Source organism: Bombina bombina, chromosome 8 (genome assembly GCF_027579735.1).
Source record: "Bombina bombina isolate aBomBom1 chromosome 8, aBomBom1.pri, whole genome shotgun sequence".
Lineage (NCBI taxonomy): Eukaryota > Metazoa > Chordata > Amphibia > Anura > Bombinatoridae > Bombina > Bombina bombina.
The window spans coordinates 268,856,301-268,876,222 of record NC_069506.1 but is presented as its reverse complement, the minus strand read 5'-3'; the positions used below and the strand labels follow the sequence as shown (position 1 = coordinate 268,876,222).

The 19,922-nt window shown below is 37.3% G+C and overlaps 2 protein-coding genes across 2 annotated transcripts; one reads left to right on the top strand and one right to left on the bottom strand.

Moving 5' to 3' along the window:
* Window positions 1-1,955: 1,955 nt before the first annotated feature.
* TRAPPC4 (trafficking protein particle complex subunit 4) lies at window positions 1,956-8,139 on the bottom strand. The gene is made up of 5 exons (XM_053690053.1): window positions 7,854-8,139; window positions 7,214-7,388; window positions 6,113-6,216; window positions 5,788-5,914; window positions 1,956-2,335 (listed from the first exon to the last, which is right to left on the bottom strand). The coding sequence occupies exons 1-5, from the start codon at window positions 8,026-8,028 to the stop codon at window positions 2,257-2,259; spliced, it is 660 nt and encodes a 219-aa protein (XP_053546028.1). The 5' UTR covers window positions 8,029-8,139; the 3' UTR covers window positions 1,956-2,256.
* A 5,170-nt stretch (window positions 8,140-13,309) lies between these two features.
* On the top strand, window positions 13,310-18,983 carry RPS25 (ribosomal protein S25). The gene is made up of 5 exons (XM_053691305.1): window positions 13,310-13,423; window positions 14,604-14,699; window positions 14,845-15,028; window positions 17,081-17,175; window positions 18,919-18,983. The coding sequence occupies exons 1-4, from the start codon at window positions 13,421-13,423 to the stop codon at window positions 17,173-17,175; spliced, it is 378 nt and encodes a 125-aa protein (XP_053547280.1). The 5' UTR covers window positions 13,310-13,420; the 3' UTR covers window positions 18,919-18,983.
* Window positions 18,984-19,922: the final 939 nt, after the last annotated feature.

Here is a 19,922-nt window from a genome sequence, read left to right as displayed (position 1 = left end):
GAGCATAAGGTGCTTGTACCATCTGGTAATGACTCAATTTGTTAAATGCTGACATGATACAAGCCCCGGTGATGATCTGAGCAGCTGCATTATTTAAAATGTGGGTGCAGTGACAATATCTAGCAATGCTTCACATGCACCTGCAGAGAAAAATGTTAACACTAAAACAGTGATAACTTTTACTAGAAGCAATTTTGCTAATACATCTATATTGCAAATATATTTCTATTCAAAGATGTCATTAATCTATGTGCATTTAGATTTTGATTGGAATGTCCCTTTAACTTTCAGCAGAACTGATCAGGGCAGAAACCTAAGTAAATGTTCAACATTTATTATTCCCTTTATAAAAATGTGAAACATATTTGTTTTTTGTTTTAACCCAGTAGTCTTGGTGGGGGATCTCAAATAATTTGCTTCCAGCAGCTGAGTTCGTCTTGATGTTTTCAGCAGTTTTTAAAATCACAAAACAGTTTTTTTTTTTAAAGTACTTTTGAGGTCGTGGAATTTCAGATGCATGTAATGTATGTTTCCCCAATGGGAAGCTGGCTCCAGGCTAACCACCAAATATGCCCAGCAGCTACATCATTTGTTTTGGATCCTCTCTATCCGCCTAACTTACCTGCTGAGCCAGGTCATAGTAAGGTTTGGTGGATTCCACATTGCGGTTTAGAGCCAATATATCTGCACACTGCTCTGCAGACCACCTCTCAAAGGTTATCATGTAAACCTCCTCAGCATGTGCCTCTGTAAGCTTATACATAAAGTTATTTGGATGAATGTGACATCCCTTGTCCACAATTACAACACCTAGGGGTGAATAAAGTTTATTTCTGCAACTTCCTAGCATGTGTAACGTATAAGAGTAGCAGTTTGCTAGGTCAGCATGCCATCTATCTGTTGCAGCGGTGCATTAGCTTGCGGTTGGATCACCTGTAAAAGCCTAGCTCTATAGACATCAGAAGTTAGTTTTTGTGAACTTTGTAAACCCTATAGCAGTATCTTATTGTTAAGATTGGTGTAAAGCATGTGCAGTGGTCGTTTGATAATGTAACTCCTGTAAAGCAACTGTAACTTGATAGTACTAGCATTGTGCTGTATCTTTTGTAGACCATCGATGCAGCAGTAGTTTGCTACTAGGGCTATATGTGTTATTGTGTATTCTTAAACCCCTGGTTTGGAGAGTATAATAAACACTTCTGATCGCCATGACCAGAGGTGTTTGAACCAAGATCAAGTGCAAAACTGCATTCAAATCCATACTTTTGAAGTTATATCACAATGGGAGTTTTCTAATGTTTTCCTCCCCAATACTGGATTAATATATTTACTTGTAATATTACCTGTTGATAGCATTTCTATGTTTTAAGGCATTATAGATGTTTATTCTGTATATGAACAGTATATATATAATTTCTCATTTTAAATATCTTATTTAAAATAGATTTTAAAGAGTATATCTCTTAATTCATAATTTGTCACACCTTACTTTGCAATAACTGACATTGTTTCTTTAATAAAATTAACATTAAAATCACACACACAAAAAATAAATTAAGATACAAAATCTCTTTTAAACAGGGAAATCACTCTCCTAACATTCTGCAGTTGATACTTATAATTATTGCAACAATAACAGATAATATAATGCAGGGCTTGACAAATCCAGAAGCCAGGGACGCCACTGGCTCCAAAATGTTTTGGGTTATTCTCAATATATCTATACACAAATGTCTTGCTCCTTAAAGTATATCTGGCTCATACATTGTAAACATATTTGTCAACCCCGGATGAATCTATATGCATTTCCACAAGATAATCTGTTTACACATTATAAATAATGTCATACTTTCATCAGGTTACCTGCCCAAAATAACATAAACCACCCTCCCCAACATAAAAATTGTTTTAATTTCTCCTTCCATTCTCTCACAAACAACAACAACAACAAAAGATCTAATCAGCCATATTCACACAGAAAATGTGACGTGTTTACTGATAAAATGGAAGAAAGTCTTTTTAACAAGAGAAATAATACAGAATATACAACAGCACATTAAACCATCTTATTATCCAGAATATTTCAGGACAAAAAATGTAAACCAGAAAAGACACATATATTACAATATATACAGCTGAGGCTTTTGCAGGAAGCAATTGTATCTCCAACTGATAAAACGCCAAAATAGCATTTGAAGTCCACAGTTTACAGCAACTCCATAGGTGTCATCCTATAAAGGGACATCTTAAACAGGCTTAAGAACTAGTCCCAAAAGTCCCTGCTTTCTCTGCTACTTCCAGAGCAGCCTTGAGATTCTGGTCAAATAGTTCACATCTGAAAACAAGAGAACAAACCCTGAGATTAACTTAGTGTTCAAAAAGGACATAAAATGCTGTTTTATCTGTATTTTTAACCCTGGATATGTCATCAGGATGTCAACATAATAAAACGAAGTTAAAATTGCAACTGCAAAAATATTGCACAAGCCAACATTTTAATACTGGACCCCTGTATCTGATCGCTCTAGAAGATGCTCCTGCTGCGACTGCGCAGAATGCTGTTCTTCTAGAAGATGCTCAAGCTGCGACTGCGCAGAATGCTGTTCTTCTAGAAGATGCTCCTGCTGCGACTGTGCAGAATGCTGTTCTTCTAGAACAGGGGTCGCCAACCTTTCGGACCTCAGGGACCACTAAACTTACAATTTTGAATCCCGTGGACCACTAACATCATTTTTTTTTTTTTTAAAAAAAGATACAAACCTCTATCATGTGTATGTATGTATGTATGTATGTATATATATATATATATATATATATATATATATATATACACACATATATACACATATACATACATACATATACACATATACACATATTGTACATAACTAGTATAACCATAGCTAAGTTTATATTATGTATATAATTACACATTTTTAAGAATTATTTTTTGGAATTAACTAATTGAATTACAGAACTGAGGGAATACTTCTAAATGACAGATGAAAGGTGAGTACCAACTTTTGAGCTTGAAACAGAGAGGCAGAAAGTGGGGGAAAACAGAATTACGTTTAAAAGGACCATACGACTTCTCAGTTACCGCCCCAGTTAGGAATTATTCAAAACTACTTATGATCATGGACAGTCATTAGAGTCATAAATTGAGTTTATATCAGAAAGCTCTCAAAATGGATGTGAGCTAACCACGACTGATGTTACTGGCAATTACTATAATACTGGTGGGGTATTGCTGATTTGCTGGGTGGCAATTACTGGAATTCAGGTGGAATAAAATTATTAGAATGAAAAATAATTTATATTTAATAAAAAAAAAAAAAGAAGATGGAGGGGAGGAAGACAAACAGTGATGTAAGTCCATCTGAAGGAATTAGGAAAACTACTACAAAGAGACAGGTAAAGGGAAGAAAATAAATGAAATATAGGAATTTTTTTTAAAGATTTTCTTTTCTTATATACTTTAAATTCCACTATTTCAAGCCAAGATTATCCCAACCTCTGCTGGCTTTAGAATGGAAGCATTTTCCTCTGAGCAGCTTGCCGGGCAAGAGGAGTTAAAAATACAATCTAGCTACGCAAGTTGCGCAGTACTACGCAACGTGAGTAGGGAGATTGTAATTTAACTCCTCCTCCATCGGTTTCACTGATGTCCAGCCAGGTACTGTAGGGAGATGGAGATTAATTCCTGCTTGATGGTGTCAAGGACCACCAACATCTTCTCGTGGACCACCAGTGGTCCACGGACCACTGGTTGGCGACCGCTGTTCTAGAAGATGCTCCTGCTGCGACTGCGCAGAATGCTGTTCTTCTAGAAGATGCTCCTGCTGCGACTGCGCAGAATGCTGTTCTTCTAGAAGATGCTCCTGCTGCGACTGCGCAGAATGCTGTTCTTCTAGAAGATGCTCCTGCTGCGACTGTGCTGTTCTTCTAGAAGATGCTCCTGCTGCGACTGCGCAGAATGCTGTTCTTCTAGAAGATGCTCCTGCTGCGACTGCGCTGTTCTTCTAGAAGATGCTCCTGCTGCGACTGCGCTGTTCTTCTAGAAGATGCTCCTGCTGCGACTGCGCTGTTCTTCTAGAAGATGCTCCTGCTGCGACTGCGCTGTTCTTCTAGAAGATGCTCCTGCTGCGACTGCGCAGAATGCTGTTCTTCTAGAACAGGGGTTTCCAAACTTGGCTCTCCAGAGGTTTTGGAACTACATTTCCCATGATGCTCAGCTAGATAAAATGCTGGCTGAGCATCATGGGAAATGTAGTTCCAAAACCTCTGAAGGACCAAGTTTGGAAACCCCTGTTCTAGAAGATGCTCCTGCTGCGACTGCGCAGAATGCTGTTCTTCTAGAAGATGCTCCTGCTGCGACTGCGCAGAATGCTGTTCTTCTAGAAGATGCTCCTGCTGCGACTGTGCAGAATGCTGTTCTTCTAGAAGATGCTCCTGCTGCGACTGTGCAAAATGCTGTTCTTCCCCAATATATGTATGTGGGAGAGTGGCATTGCTTCCCTGGCTCCTGTTCAGGTGATATATTGGCATGCGAGGAGGGGGGTCACTAGGGGGCTGCTACATGTGTTGTGGGATTATATGTATGATGTATGTTATTTTTTGTAAATTACTGGGTGATATATATTTCTAAAAATAATAATAAATCTACAGGTCTGACATACAAGCTCTCAAAGATCTCCAAATAAAACCTAAGTAAACTATTATAAGTAACTGGGAGCGCCTAAAACAAATCAGGCTGTGATGTTAAAATTAAAAATATATATATTTAATTTTTACAAAATAAAATGTAATATTATACCTCAACATAAAAACACTTAATAGTTGTATGGACCGTTACCATAGAAAACCTTAAACATATATGCGCATATAGTAATAAGAATGTCCAATTCTGTGTAAAAAAATGTTTCCAAAAAATATATCCAATACAAAAAGTGTCCTAATGAGTGATGAAAATCATATATAATATTTGTAGTCTTCATCCATAGAAAAACTCTGTGAAGAACGTAGTACCTAAAAAATAATAAATGTGTACATAGTGCAAAAAATCTGGGAAAGTTTAAATGAATAGCCCCCAGTATTATAAAGGTTTACCAGATGCAATCTCTGGTTCAACTTGAGCTAATAAAACCCCATCAACGCGTTTCAAGACTCGATTATTTTTAGGTACTATGTTCTACACAGAGTTTTTCTATGGATATAGACTACAAATATGATTTTTATCACTCATTAGGACACACTTTGTTTTGGGTACATCTTTTGGACACATTTTTTACACAACTTTGACATTAATATTACTATATGGTACTGGTCCATACAACTATCAAGTGTTTTTTTTGTTTATGTAGAATGGTTACATTTTATTTTGTAAAAATAAATATATTGATTTTTAATTGTAACATATTCTATCACAATTCAGCCTGATTTGGTTTAGACATTCCCAATTACTTATAATACTGGGTGATATATGCCATAACTACATCCTAAGTTACCCTGCAGGAAAGGGGAAAAACAGCCCTCTAACTTAAAACAAACAAATAAAAAAAAACAACCAAAAAAACGCTATAATCCAAAGTTTCCTCAGATTTCTACCCTGCATTGGAAGCAACATCCTATATTTCTTATGGCACCCTCCTGTCTAAATCCCCCCCCCCCCCAAAAAAAAACAATGCCCCTTTAACACCAACACCACAGACCCCTTTATCTCCATCCACTATAGGGTAATAGTCTGTATTCAGTGGTTGGAAGTTTGTTTTCTAAACTTATACTTACCTAATGGGCATCTCTAGTGAGTAGAATGGGTTTTTCAGAGCATAGTCTGAGTAAAACTCATAGACCTTCCGTAACAGAGAATCAATCCCAGCTTGTCGTGGGTCTGACAAAACCATGAACTTTATACCTGCAGAAAGAAAGATGTGGAAATATACAACATTATTGCTGCTAAGAGCGTTGGAATTTAACAATTGGAAACTAAAAGCACTCCGTCTTCTTAGTGGTTAGACTAGGGAAAAATGTAAGGAAAGTGTACGTCACCGTTTGGGTGAGGCGCAATGGGTGCATCAAAAATCCATGTTTGGTGTATGTGAGAGTGTCTTACCGGTTAGAGTCTGGTAGCAGTGCAGTTTGAATGTGTCAGTCTCAAGCATCTCAATACCAGAACTTCCTGGCTCTGGAGAAAGTTGAGATCCAATGGCAAACAAACTATAGAAGAAAGAAGGGTCAGTTCAAAAAATATTAAAAAGGGACATGATACCCAAATCTTGAAGCACTTGAAAGTGATGCAGCATAGTTGTAAAAAGCTGACTAGAAAATATCACCAGAACATCTCTATGTAAAAAATTAAGATATTTTACCTCAAAATTTCCTCAGTAGCCACATCTCATTGTAAAATTACTCTACACAGCCATTCAGAATTCTAGTCCCAGGACTTACAAGGGAGTATGCACCAGACATCTGCAGCACAGTCATGTTACTTCCCTCTTCAGCTTAAAGGGCCACTAAACTCAAAATCTTTCTTTCATGATTCAGATAGAACATACAAATTTAAAAACAACATTACAATGTACTTCTATTCTTTATTTTGCTTCATTTTTTAGATATCTTTATTTTAAGAAAAAGCAATGCACATGGGTGAGCCAATCACATGAGGCTTATATGTGCAGCAACCAATCAGCAGCTACTGAGCATATCTAGATATGCTTTTCAGCAAAGAATATCAAGAGAATAAAACAAATTAGATAATAGAAGTAAATTAGAAAGATGTTTAAAAACGCATTCTCTTTCTAAATCATGAAAGAAAAAATGTGGGTTTCATGTCCCTTTAAGAAAGTTTACTATGAAATCTCACAAGTTTTTAGTGAAATATCATGAGATCACATTAGAATTTTTGAAGTAAAATATCTTCCTTTTTAAAGAGATGTGTACATGTGATATTTTCTGGTCAGCTTTTTACAGTTGTGCTGCATCACTTATGTATCATTTAGCATATGGGTATTATGCCCCTTTAAGTAGAAAAAAAACAAAACTTAGCAGTAGAAGAGGAAGGTTTGCATTTTTACCCTGGAAAGAATACTCCATATAGTCAAAACAATTACATGCTCTAATGAATTAGTATGATTTTCCCCAATACTTTAAAACTAGTTGACATCCCTGGGTGATGTGTATGGTGTCTAAGAGCAATTAGAGTGGGGTTACTTACGAGTGGAACATGGAGGCCAGCATGAGCTTCTCATTGGATGAAAGGCGAGGACGGCCAAAGCGGATGGAGAGTGGGTAGTTTGATGGATTACCAAGGACCTCCAGGATTTCTTTCCCATCTGCTGCATATTTGCCATTCACATCAATGCCATTAATTGAGAGCACAGCATGTCCAACTGGAGAGTGTGATATTAAACAATATGAAACAAAAGTAAAGAAAAGATGAGACAATTGCACCAATGACAGTTACTTGTTAAATCAGAGCAAGGTGTGCCATATCCAAACTAAAGAATGCCTTGAGCCATATGATCAGAAGAACATTTATAATGTTCGTCCCTGGCTAAAGATTATTTTCTTAACCCATTTATGTTCAAGGACCTTGCAGCTCCTTCCCTATTACGTCACATGCCTGGGTGATAAGTCAATAAACCCCAGAAATACCCAGCTTCAAAGAAAGGGTAAGGGCTTTAACAAGAAACTGACTAGGGAGTGACGGGAAAACCTATAGCATGAGTGCCCTATGTGGCACTCATAGCAAAATTGCTACACCACCATACTGTCATGAGTCATTGGCTGCAACTATACTAATTTAATAATTTATTTATGAAGACATGGCTTATAACAGCAAATAAACCTCTCACCTTTAATCCCGTCTCTCTGTCCAAAAGCCACCAGCACCCTATCGTCATGCACCTTAAGGACAAGGTCTAGCGGGTAGCTGAAAGTTTTTTCGGTGTCAGGTCGCTGACTTTGCGTATCCAGCTGGTAGATGAGGCCGCCAGCTTTATTCACTATATACACACTAAATATCGCCATTTTGGTGGGGAAACCTGACAGCTGTAGGTCCCTTCCGGGATGTTGTGTCACTTCATGATCACATGATTACATGCATCACGGGATATGTAGTTTTCTTGCAAAAATATTTGTCTAAGTAGAAAATAACAATTTTATCGACGCATTAGTAACGTCGAACTTGCTTGTGCATTACACGTCATCACGTAGCTGCAATGCATTCTGTCACACATATGCAGAGCATGCATTGCTCATCTCAGTTCAAAGGCATGATCAAATAACTGTACACATATACAGAGCATTGCATGTGATTACATAGACCTGACAAAATCCCTCCGCACATCGCATGTCATAATAAAGTGCATTGCACGTTTATTGCTTGCTACACATCATCCCTTCATACTCTGCAGAGAACATCGTACATCAATAAATAGATCTACAGGACATAATTTCCCATATCTGCAGAGCATTACACATCAATATATTATAGAGCAATAAATCTTACCTCTGCGCATCCTCAGAACACTACATATAATTGCATAGAGTAGCTACAAAGCATCCTTTTACATATATACATATACAATGTGGCCAAAAGTATGTGGGCACCCTACTAATTGTTTAGTGCAGGTGTATACTATCCAGCACATAGCATTGGATTCCCCATACACACTGGCAGTACAATGAAGTACTACAGGAAATATCAGTGACTTTACAGGGACAGTGTATTGTAAAATGGCTGTTGTTCCTAGTTGAATCCACAGCCTATTTAAATGGTCAGAGCTTTTAGGGAGAGCAAACACATCTCTGTAACCCCCACTGGTGACTGGGAGTGTAGTTTCTTTGGCAGCTTCTTGTTTACATAGCTTTTCTTTAACCGGGACAGAATTTTTATTGTTTACAAGTATAGATAATTCCCAGTTTTGCACAACTAACACTGTTAAAATAATACACTTTTTACCTCTGTGATTGTCTTGTTTCTAAGCCTCTGCAGCCTGCCCCCTCATCTACGTTCTTTTGATAGACGTATTTTAGTCATGCAAAACAGAAAGAGAAGTAGTCTGCCAGGAACGAACAGCAGCATCAATAGCTTGTTCTATGGCCCGGTTGCCACCTGGGAGAAGCTTCTTTCTGCCCAATTGTGCTTTTCACAGAGGAAAACTTTCCTGTAGTATATCAGTCTGATCCCGCCGACATGGTCAGTCCAGCCCTGGGGATTGAAATGGAAGTTTCTAGGAGTAAGGCAGCCACACAGGGGTACACCACTCAAACTCACAGAGAACGGGTCACCGAGTGCTGACGTGCGTACGTGTTGTTTAAAGGGACACTATACCCAAACCATTTCTTTCATGATTAAGGTAGAGAATATAATTTTAGACAACATTCCAATTTACTTCTATTACCTAATTTGCTTTATTCTTTAGATATACTTTAATGTAAAAATAGCAATGCACACAGTAAACCAATCAGAGTAGACATCTATGTGCAGCTACCAATCAGCAGCTACTAAGCATATCTAGATATGCTTTTCAGCAAAGAATATCAAGAGAAGGAAGCAAAATAGATAACAGAAGTAAATTAGAAGTTGTTTATAATTGTATGCTTTTTCTAAATCATGAAAGAAAAAAATTGGGTTTCATGTCCCTTTAAATAGACCTTTATTAACATTGGTCCAAAAATGACTAACATTTCAAGCTCAACAAATGCCTCACTAAAGGGATACTAAACAGTACCGCTGTAGTCAAAAAAATATGTCAAATCAAAGTAAACATAAGAAGAAAAAGATTGTGTTCGAAAAATAACACAGCAAACAATTAACTTGTTTTCTTGCTAAATGAGCACTTGATAAGGGAGCAGACATGCTGAGAACTAAAGTAAAAAAAGATAGAGGGGCGCTTCATATATTTTCCAAAGGTCAGCGAAATATTCCAAGCAAATGGGTACTCACATTTGGTAGAAGCACCCTTATGTGCTTGCGGCGGAATCTGTTGGCGCTCTACAAATAACCGATAATATTAATAGTGGATGCAGGCTGATAGATTCAGGTGTATAAGCTCACCTATAACCAACAAACTGGAACGCTTCAAGGGACCAATCAAAGTAAACCCCTATAAGATGCAAATGTCCAGAAGAAATTCCACAGCACCACAGGTTATCTCAAAAGATTTTTCTTTTATTTCACAATACATCATGCACCGTTTCGGCCCCACTGGCCTTAAAGGGTCACTGAAGTCAAATTTTTTATTTTGTGATTCATATAGAGCATGCAATTTTAAGCAACCTTCTCATTTACTCCTATTATCAATTTTTCTTCGTTCTCTTGCTATCTTTATTTGAAAAAGAAGGCATCTAAGCTAAGGAGCCAGCCAATTGTTAGTTCAGAACCATGGACAGCACTTGTTTATTGGAGCTGTCCAATCAGCAAGGACAACCCAGGTTGTACACCAAAAATGGGCCGGCATCTAAACTTACATTCTTGCTTTTCAATCAAAGATACAAAGAGAATGAATAAAATTTGATAGTAGGAGTAAATTAGAAAGTTGCTTAAAATTGCATGCTCTATTTTAATCACAAAATAAAAAATTTGGCTTCAGTGTCCCTTTAAGGCCAGTGGTGTCGAAACGTTGCATGATGTATTGTGAAATAAAAGAATAATCTTTTGAGATAAAAATTTGGCTTCAGTGTCCCTTTAATCATGAAGTAATAGAAGATAAAGCAAAAATCATAGTCCTAACAGTAAAATGTTCATCACTTTACAGATTGTTAGGGAGATAAAATTAGAGGAACATTTTAGGGCAGACACTCTAGTTAAACCTAAATATTTTCTTTTGTGATTTAAACAGAGCATACAATTCTTAAAAAAGTTTTTAATTTATTTCTATTATAAAATTTACTTTGTTCCCATGCTATTCTTTATTGCAGATATACCTAGATATGTGTCTATAACACTACATGACAGGAAATAGTGCTACCATCTAGTGCTCTTAAAGGGACAGTAAAGTCAAAACTAAACTTTCATGATTCAGATAGGGCATGCAATTATAAACAACTTTCCAATTTACTTTTATCATCAAATTTGCTTTGTTCCCCTGGTGGTATTTTTAAAAAGCTAAACCTAGCTCGGCTCAAACTGATTTCTAAACCGTTGAAAACCGCCCCTTAGCTCAGAGCATTTTGAAAGTTTTTCACAGTTAGACAGTATTAGTTCATGTGTGTCATATAGATAACATTGTGCTCACTCCCGTGGAGTTATTTAGGAGTCTTCACTGATTGACTACACTGCATGTCTGTCAAAAGCACTGAGATAAGGGGGCTGTCTGCAGAGGCTTAGATACAAGGTAATCACAGAGGTAAAAAGTATATTAATATAACTGTGTTGGTTATGCAAAAACGGGGAATGGGTAATAAAGGGATTATCTATCTTTTTAAATAAGAAAAAAATTGGTGTAGACTGTCCCTTTAAATATGGAAAACATTCTTGCAAAACTGCTGCCATATAGTGCTCCAGACATGCACACTCCTGAGCTTTTTTCAACAAAAGATATCAATACCAGTTGTGCATTGCTGCTCATGATCCTATCTAGGTATCCTTTTAAGGAAAAAGAAGTAAATTTGAAAGTTGAATAAAATTGCATGCTCTTTCTGAATCATGAAAGTTTAGTTGTGAGTTTACTGTTCTTTTTAACGGTCAGTAAAGTCAGAATTAAACTGTCATGATTGAGATAGAGCATACAATTTGAAACAACTTTCTAGGCATGTGAATTTGGAGCATTTGTGAGCATCTGAATGCGGAAGAAGGCGGCTGCTTGCGGCGTTGGGCTCTTTTTAGAGCCGGTGTTCTGGTAAGAGGGCGAACTTTGGAAAAGAGCGAACCATGTCACTTCCTGTGACATTCCATCAGCTGTTTCACACATTTTAGACCTAATGCGCATGCGTGCCAGCGTCATCACATACCTGGCCGCATACATCACTGCTAAAATATTTAGAGCTGTGATATTCAGGAACCCTTTCTAGAGCGCATGCGTGGGATTTTGTATCACAAATGGTGCGCTCATGGAAAGCTGTTTATTAGGCTCCTCGGCAATATTCGGAACTCCGCCCCCCCACTGCAACTACTCCCATTACCACTACTACTCTAAAGCTGAGTCTCCGTGCTCGTGCATGAGAAACAGCCCCCTGCCCGCCACTCGGCTATCGTCACTGCTTTTTCTGATGATCACAGGCTCCATTCAATGTCATTATCTTTCATTACCAGAAGAAGCAGTGGCGGACGGGCTTTTTCTTATGCACGAGCACGGAGACTCAGCTTTAGAGTAGTAGTAGTAATGGGAGTAGTTGCAGTGGGGGCGGAGTTCCGAATATTGCAGAGGAGCCTAACAGCTGTAAATATTTTAGCAGTGACGTATGCGGCCAGGTATGTGATGACGCTGGCACGCATGCGCATTAGGTCCAAAATGTGTGAAACAACTGATGAAACGTCACAGGAAGTGACATGGTTCGCTCTTTTCCAAAGTTCGCCCCCCTACCAGAACACCGGATTACTGCTTGTGAAAGTGCAATACACTAAGATCTGAAGTTGCACTTTCACAAGAAGAAATCTAGCTCAGAAAAGAGTTGGACATCACGAATGGCCGCATCCGTCTGCATTTGGATGCTCACAAATGCACATGCCTACAACTTTCCAATTAACTTCTATCTAATTTGCTTTGTTCTCTTGGCATCTGTTATTGAAAAGCATACCCAGATAGCCTCAGGAGAAGCAATGCCCTACTGGGAGCTAGCTGCCGATGGTTAGCTACATAAATATACTTATTTTGTCAATATTTAAACAACTAATGAAACTTAAAAAAAATACATCTACATGTTATTCTCAGACTAATCTTTTCTTTGAATGCATCAATCTATCTAGCATTTATTTAGTGTGTGTCCCTTTAATGTATTCTAAAAAGTATCCTAATCCTAGTCAATATCTAGGGCTAGGCCCACTGATCAAAATGCTAGATACCCCCATTCTTACGTTACATATATATTTAGTAAACTGCAGTAGAGCTTTTCAGTTTATAGACTGTATGTTTGTTCTCCACGCAGCAACAAGATTGCAAAACATTATATCAGTCCCACTGGCAGTGGCTACGGACACTCACACTTACTAGCAACTCCCAATGTGTTTATATTCATTATCTGACACTTTTGCTGCACTAAAATTTATACATTTAAAATAGAACAGCCAGGCGAGGACAGTTATTGGATGAGTCTTGTCGCGTGATACGACCCGATTCAAGTGTATGCTGGGACTTGTAGTCTTAGCTGCTGAGTTTGTTATACACTGAGCCGGAAGTTTCCGCCCTTATTGGGGTTTCTTGAGCAACCCGTGCAAGGTCTCTTCCTTTCTGTCCGACATCTTTGAAAGAGCAGCAGCATGGTGAGCTCCGTGGCGGCCTTGGGCTAGGACCGAGGAGCGTGTTACAGTATCACTGCAGCAGGGTTATATACATTAAATTATTTTCAAGCCCAGGCTTTGTGTGAAGCCACTTGTTTCGTTATGATTTAGACAACAATGGATCTATAGGGTTCTATACGCGGTGGCTGCTCACTGATCTGTGCTCTTGGTACTGACCCTCCTGTACACTAGGTTTATCAGTTTACCTCTGGCACATTGGGCAATAACCCCCGTATGTATGTTCTTTTCTGAACACACACACACATATATATATATATATATATATATATATATATATATGCAACTGAAAAAGGGCGCATCACTGCTGCTCTTAGGGGCAATAATCATATTTATTATGCATCGCATCCTGTTCGTAAAAACATTAAATTCACATCTCTAAAAATCTCAAACTCCAGCAGGTTGTGCTATCTATTCACATCATTTTTTTTTTCTACACCGCAAATAGTTCCCAACTTCATTTATTGGGCATTTATCGTTAGTCTTGTTTTGGGCAGTACATTTATTTATTTTTTTGTCGTCTGTTATTAAAAAAATAAAGTTTGAAAAATCAAACACCCTTCTATATCTATCACAGTGTTGCACTTTCAGAAGTATTGACATATTCATGTGGGTTTTTTTTTTGTTTGTTAATGAGCTATGGAAAATTGCAAGTTACTTCTTCATTTAGACTAAATTGGCCATTTATTATTGCTAACCACACACTAAGCCTGTATTTTTCTGTACATTTAAAAAAAAAAAAAATATTTGTTGCTACTTGCGCTGTTTAAATACATAAATAAATATATTTCATCTAAGCTGTTTGTAGCTTTTTAAGGGTGGAACACATTTATCACTTGCAGTTTATGAATTACATTTTATTATTTTCAGTGTTTTGGTTCCGCAAATGTGCTTGGCCTTATGTAAAGCATAAATCGTTTTTGTTCTATGAAATGCAGATTTTACCGTTGAGGCCCATTGTAAATGTGTAGGATTTTTATTTTCTACAGTTATACAAATGTAGTTGTGATTTGTCTAAGATACATCTGTTGTATAGACCTGTCAAACTATCGTCTTGCATGGAGCATTATAGGTTTCAGTGCCTGTCTTCTTGCTTGGTGTTTTTTTTTTTAACTGTCTAAATGTATACTCTCGCCTTTTAAAGCCACCTAAAGACGATAAGAAGAAAAAGGATGCGGGCAAGTCCGCCAAGAAGGACAAGGACCCTGTGAATAAGTCTGGGGGTAAAGCCAAGAAGAAGGTAATGCATCATAATTTAAGTCCTTATAAATATGTACAGAATATTTTGCCTTATAGGATTTCTTTAATCCTAACATTTAATAGAACTCACATCAGCAGTGCTTTCTACACACACTAATATTGCTGTTTTCCATCGTCCTGAGCAGAAGTGGTCCAAGGGAAAAGTGAGGGACAAGCTGAACAACTTGGTGCTGTTTGACAAAGCCACATATGAGAAACTGTGCAAGGAGGTCCCCAACTACAAACTAATCACCCCTGCTGTAGTGTCTGAAAGGCTGAAGATCAGGGGGTCTTTGGCAAGAGCTGCCCTACAGGAGTTGCTCAACAAGGGTAAGTGATGCGAAAGAAGTGCTTGTGTATATATCCTTTCTTCAACTGAGCTAATGTAACTAAATTTAGTTTTAAACCTATTTTTTCTTTGTATTAACATTTGTATCATGCATGTGAACAAGTACAGTACTGTTAAAGGGAGAATAAGGTGAAAATTACTTTCATTCAGACAAAGTGTGCAATTTCAAACAATTTTCTAACTTGTATTTCATTTCCTGTTTTCACTTAGTAGCCTTTGTTGAAAAGCATATTCAGGTAGGCTCAGTAGCAGTAATGAACTACTAGTGAGAAGTAGCTCCTGATTGGCTGTGCATATATGCCATTGGCTCATCAGATGTGTTCAGCTAGTTCACAGTAATTCAGAGATAATGAAGCAAATCTGGTATAAATAAATTGCAAAGTTGTTTAACCCTTTCAGGGGGGCAAGTGTAGAAGGTCGGAACAAAGTTCCGATAAACATTTAATTGAAAAATGAAATTGTGTAATTAATGTGATCACGTGATTTAAATGCTGGCATCTGATCGGGGGGCTGCCTACGATGCTAGGCATGCCACCCACACTGTTTTCCATTGCCTAAAACCAGGAGGGAGCAGGATGCTAAATGTGGATGTTCCATTCCGTCCTAAAGGCATTTAATCCCTGCGCTTCTAGAAAGGCATGGAACTTCCTAATGGTGTTTAGGGGTTAAACTATATCTGAATCATGAATGAAACCTTTTGTGTTGGGATGACCTGTACATAGCCAATAATCAGCTCCATATCAGCAGTGTTACTGGTGTCAAACATTAGATCATATTGCTTACAACACATTACAGCATTTTCTTTTTGTTGTACTATTCTGTTCCCTTAAAGTTTATATAAGCTGCAATAAGAATATACTGTTAGAATATAGAAACAATCAATTCTGTAACCCCTGCAAAGTCTGATCCACAGCAGCAATGCACTACTGGGAGCTAGCTGAATACATCTGAGCCAGTGACAAGAGGCATATGTATGTAGCCACCAATTACCAGCAGCTCCCTTTAGTGCAATGCTGCTCCTGACCCCCAACTGATACTAATAGAACCATTAGAAATTAAAGGGACAGTCTACCATAGAATTGTTATTGTTTTAAAAGATAAATCCTTTATTACCCATTACCCAGTTATATTAATACACTTTTTACCTCTGATTACTTTTTATCTAGGAACCTTCTTCCAGCCCCCTGATCACATGACTGTTATCTATTGTCTTGCATTTAGCATTGTTTTGTGCTAAATCTTAAATAACCCCCTGTGCCTGAACACAGTTTTATCTATATGGCCCACGTGTACTTTATGTCTTTGTGTTGAAAAGAGATTTAAAAAGCATGTGATAAGAGGCAACCCTCAAAGGCTTAGAAATTAGCATATGAGCCTACCTAGGTTTAGTTTAAACTAAGAATACCAAGAGAAAGTAAATTTGATGATAAAAGTAAATATGGAAAGTTGATTAAAATTAAGTCCTATCTAAATAATGAAAGTTTAATTTATACTAGACTGTCCCTTTAAGTAAATTGAAAGGTCTCCTAAATGTACTTATTTTTTTACTAATGAACATTTCATGTTGACTTTCATGTGCTTTCTGGTTAACACTGCCTATATTTTGTAAGTTAATATGAAATGCATGTTGGTGCACATCTCGCCCATTGGACAGACTGCAGATTTACTTATTGAAACTTACACAGCTCTGGTGAACTCCTACAATTACTAGTGTTTAGAAAAAAAAGATTGAATGTACAGTTCAGGTTCTTCTAGTAATGTGTTGGTTTATGCGACTAGAATTGCTGTTGATTTTACCCTCTTTGCTGTAAGTATAGCCCCTTGAAATTGGCTAAGGGTATCCTACATTTTTATCTATAAACATTGTGTTAGTCTATAATGTAATTGGTAAACTAAAATGCCCTTTTCATAGTAGAAAAGGGGCTCTACCCATTTCTAGCATTTTGTAACTAGCAAATCGTGATACGTTGTCAATTTAAGTGGTTACCTGTCCAGGCATTTGTTTTCTATCTAAAGATGTTTTTCTCCCACAGGTTTGATCAAACTAGTGTCCAAGCACAGAGCTCAGGTTATCTACACCAGGAACACTAAAGGTGGAGATGCGCCAGCAGGAACAGAAGAGTCATAGGTGAGTTTATAACAGCATTGTGTTCTTTATGTATATATAGACAAGTTATTTTCTGAAGTCTCCTAGCAAATTAATACGGTGTGAAACTCCCTACCACTTGCCTGTTTGGAGGCGTCAACTTATTACCGGTGCAACAAGGCTTAGCTGCTGTCATTGTGTTAGCAAAACTACTGCATGTGGTTTTTTTTTGCTGTTCCTCAACTGATCGCTGAGGCCAATTAGGAACAGATATGTATCAGGTTGTGCTTGTGTATTTTTGTGCACTTAAATCATAAGAATTGGAAGACCCTTTATCATGTGAGAGGCTACATTAACTCAATTCAACCGCAATAAAAAGTTTCTGGGAAGTAAAACCTTGATATACATGGCTCTTGCTCTGAAAAATTGTTTTTCAGTGTGAGTTAAATTTCAATATTCTCTACATTATCAGGAATTGCTTATAACCAAGCATAGAGCGGCTAGGAACATGAATTCCTTTAGTGTTTTTTGTTCTTGATTTGCAAAGCCTTACAAATGGTGCTAACCTTATGAGTGTCAATGATTTAAAATTAAACATTTTATGCAGTTTTTACAATGGTGTAAGTTAATATACTTGTTATAATGGGATTTATAGACTTCCTCTAACTGATGGATATTGGGTTAAATTTTAAAGTGTCAAATAACGTGACATTTGCACTATTGATAGCTATATTCAGTGATCTGTTTAAAGGGACAGTAAACTCCATGAGTTAAGTTATGCACAATGAAACATTACAATATACCTTTTTTAAAAACTTTGAAATGTTAAACCATATAGAGTAACATTAAAGTGATGGTAAATGCTAGCGTTTTTGAATTGCTAGGATTTACCAGTGCAACAAAAAAGGACTTTCATTCATGACTGAGTTTATATGTTGCCCTGGTAAATCCTAGTGTTTACAAACGTAAGGATTTACTATCATTAAGTGATAAGATAAAACGGATCATTCACATTGTACACATCTGTTATACTCTTGTTCTCGGCAACTGTTTCTAATCAAAACATAAAATTAAATGCGCTGCTCCAATATAGCATAAGTTCAGTAGGATGTAATGATTGGGGTGTATATATCCGTACTGTAACTGTTTGTACATCCGTTCTAAGAAGGGTATACTCAATTGTGGGTTACATGAGAACAGAGGACATATGGGAAGGGGTTTTTGCGTTTGCGAGAATATTGGCTAAGATCTGGTCATTGTGAGTGGGATATGTCGAACTATTATTGACCGTTTACTAGGGATTGTTCCCAATAAGTTATAATATACTTTTATTACTTTGCCCATTCCCATGTAATGTAGCTCACAATTGAGTATTTTCTCCTGCTGACTTCTCAAAGCCAATCGGGGAGAGAGCAATGTTGGCACTAACAGGCTACAAAACAATACTTTTACTGACACAATGACTGGCTAGGCTTGTCTGCAGACTATAGACCAGATTCATTCTACTAAATAATGCAAATGGTGGCTGGAGTTTGGCTTTTTAAAAACAAATGCAGTGAGGTAATTTGTTCTATAGCAACACAAATGCCTTGTGATTACAAAGGGCTGAAGTTGTGCTTGAGCGGCAGCACAACTGAGTAAGGCTTTAGATTAAACAGACAAGAACCTGCTATTGTATTAGTTCTAACAACTTGTATGTTGCAGAGCATTTTCTTTTCCTCCCTTTGTTAGTGTTGAGAACTGACTTTGTTTTTTTTTTTTTTTTGTTTTTTTTTCTACCCACAGATTCTGGTTTCCCTGGACTTGGATTTTTCTATGTAAATGTGATTAAAGAAAACTTCTAAATAAAACATTGTCTCCGTTTTTTATTGTTTAAAAAGTGATATTACAACTCATTTAAAAAGGTATATTAAAGGGACTCTAAACCCAAAAAAGTCTCATGATTCAGGTACAGAATATAATTTTAGATATCAAGAGAATGAAGCAAATTAGATAATAAAAGTAAACTAGAAAGTATTTTAAAATTGCATTTTCTTTTTAAACCATGAAAGAAAAAATGTGGGTTTCGTGTCCCTTTAACACTACAATGATCTGTTAGCTTTACACATTCATTAAATAAACAAATCTACGTAGTATTGAAATCAGAAAATAAGCTTATAGAATTTAATGGGCTGTTGCTTTTTCCCAGCTTCCATACACAGGTAACTCATTTCTGTCCTAGACACACAGGGTATTTACCTATAGTCTTCAGAGGGACATGAAACCCACATTGTTCCTTTCATGATTCAGAGCATGCACTGATAACATGCCTATTTACTTCTAGTACATTTCCTTGTCTTTGTATGTTTTTGTTGAGAATCTCAAGAGCGCGCACGTGCCTAGAGCACTATATGGCAGCAGTCTTGAATGTGACACATTTTAAATAAAACTAATAGCAGCACTATTTCCTGTTTAGTGCTCCAGACACCTAGGCAGCTCTTAAACAAAAAAAGATGGGAGCAAAGAACATTTGGTAGAAGTAAATTGGAAACTTTTTTTTTTAATCTATGGTCTTGTCTGAATCACTTTTTTTGGGGGGGTTACATATCCTTTTTAAGACAGTTTAAGTTTACCCTTTTATTGTCAAGGGCCTAAACTTGACTGTTACTGCACTGTTGCTGGATAGCCTCACATAACATGCTGATCTTAGTGTTGTGATCGGGGCACTTCCATAACATGACAGACTAAAAGTGATGTGATCACCGGGACACCCTCTCCCGGTGATTGCTAGCCTGGGGTGGCCTCCATTG

Excerpts from the sequence above, each read along its gene's own strand:
- TRAPPC4 (XM_053690053.1), bottom strand. The coding sequence starts at position 8,028 with ATGGCGATATTTAGTGTGTATATAGTGAATAAAGCTGGCGGCCTCATC. Across the intron at positions 5,915-6,112 it reads CTGCTACCAGACTCTAACCG|GTATAAAGTTCATGGTTTTG; the intron begins GTAAGACACTCT and ends TTCTTTCTGCAG. Across the intron at positions 2,336-5,787 it reads TCACTAGAGATGCCCATTAG|ATGTGAACTATTTGACCAGA; the intron begins GTAAGTATAAGT and ends TCTTGTTTTCAG.
- RPS25 (XM_053691305.1), top strand. Across the intron at positions 14,700-14,844 it reads GGGGTAAAGCCAAGAAGAAG|AAGTGGTCCAAGGGAAAAGT; the intron begins GTAATGCATCAT and ends CGTCCTGAGCAG. Across the intron at positions 15,029-17,080 it reads ACAGGAGTTGCTCAACAAGG|GTTTGATCAAACTAGTGTCC; the intron begins GTAAGTGATGCG and ends TTTCTCCCACAG.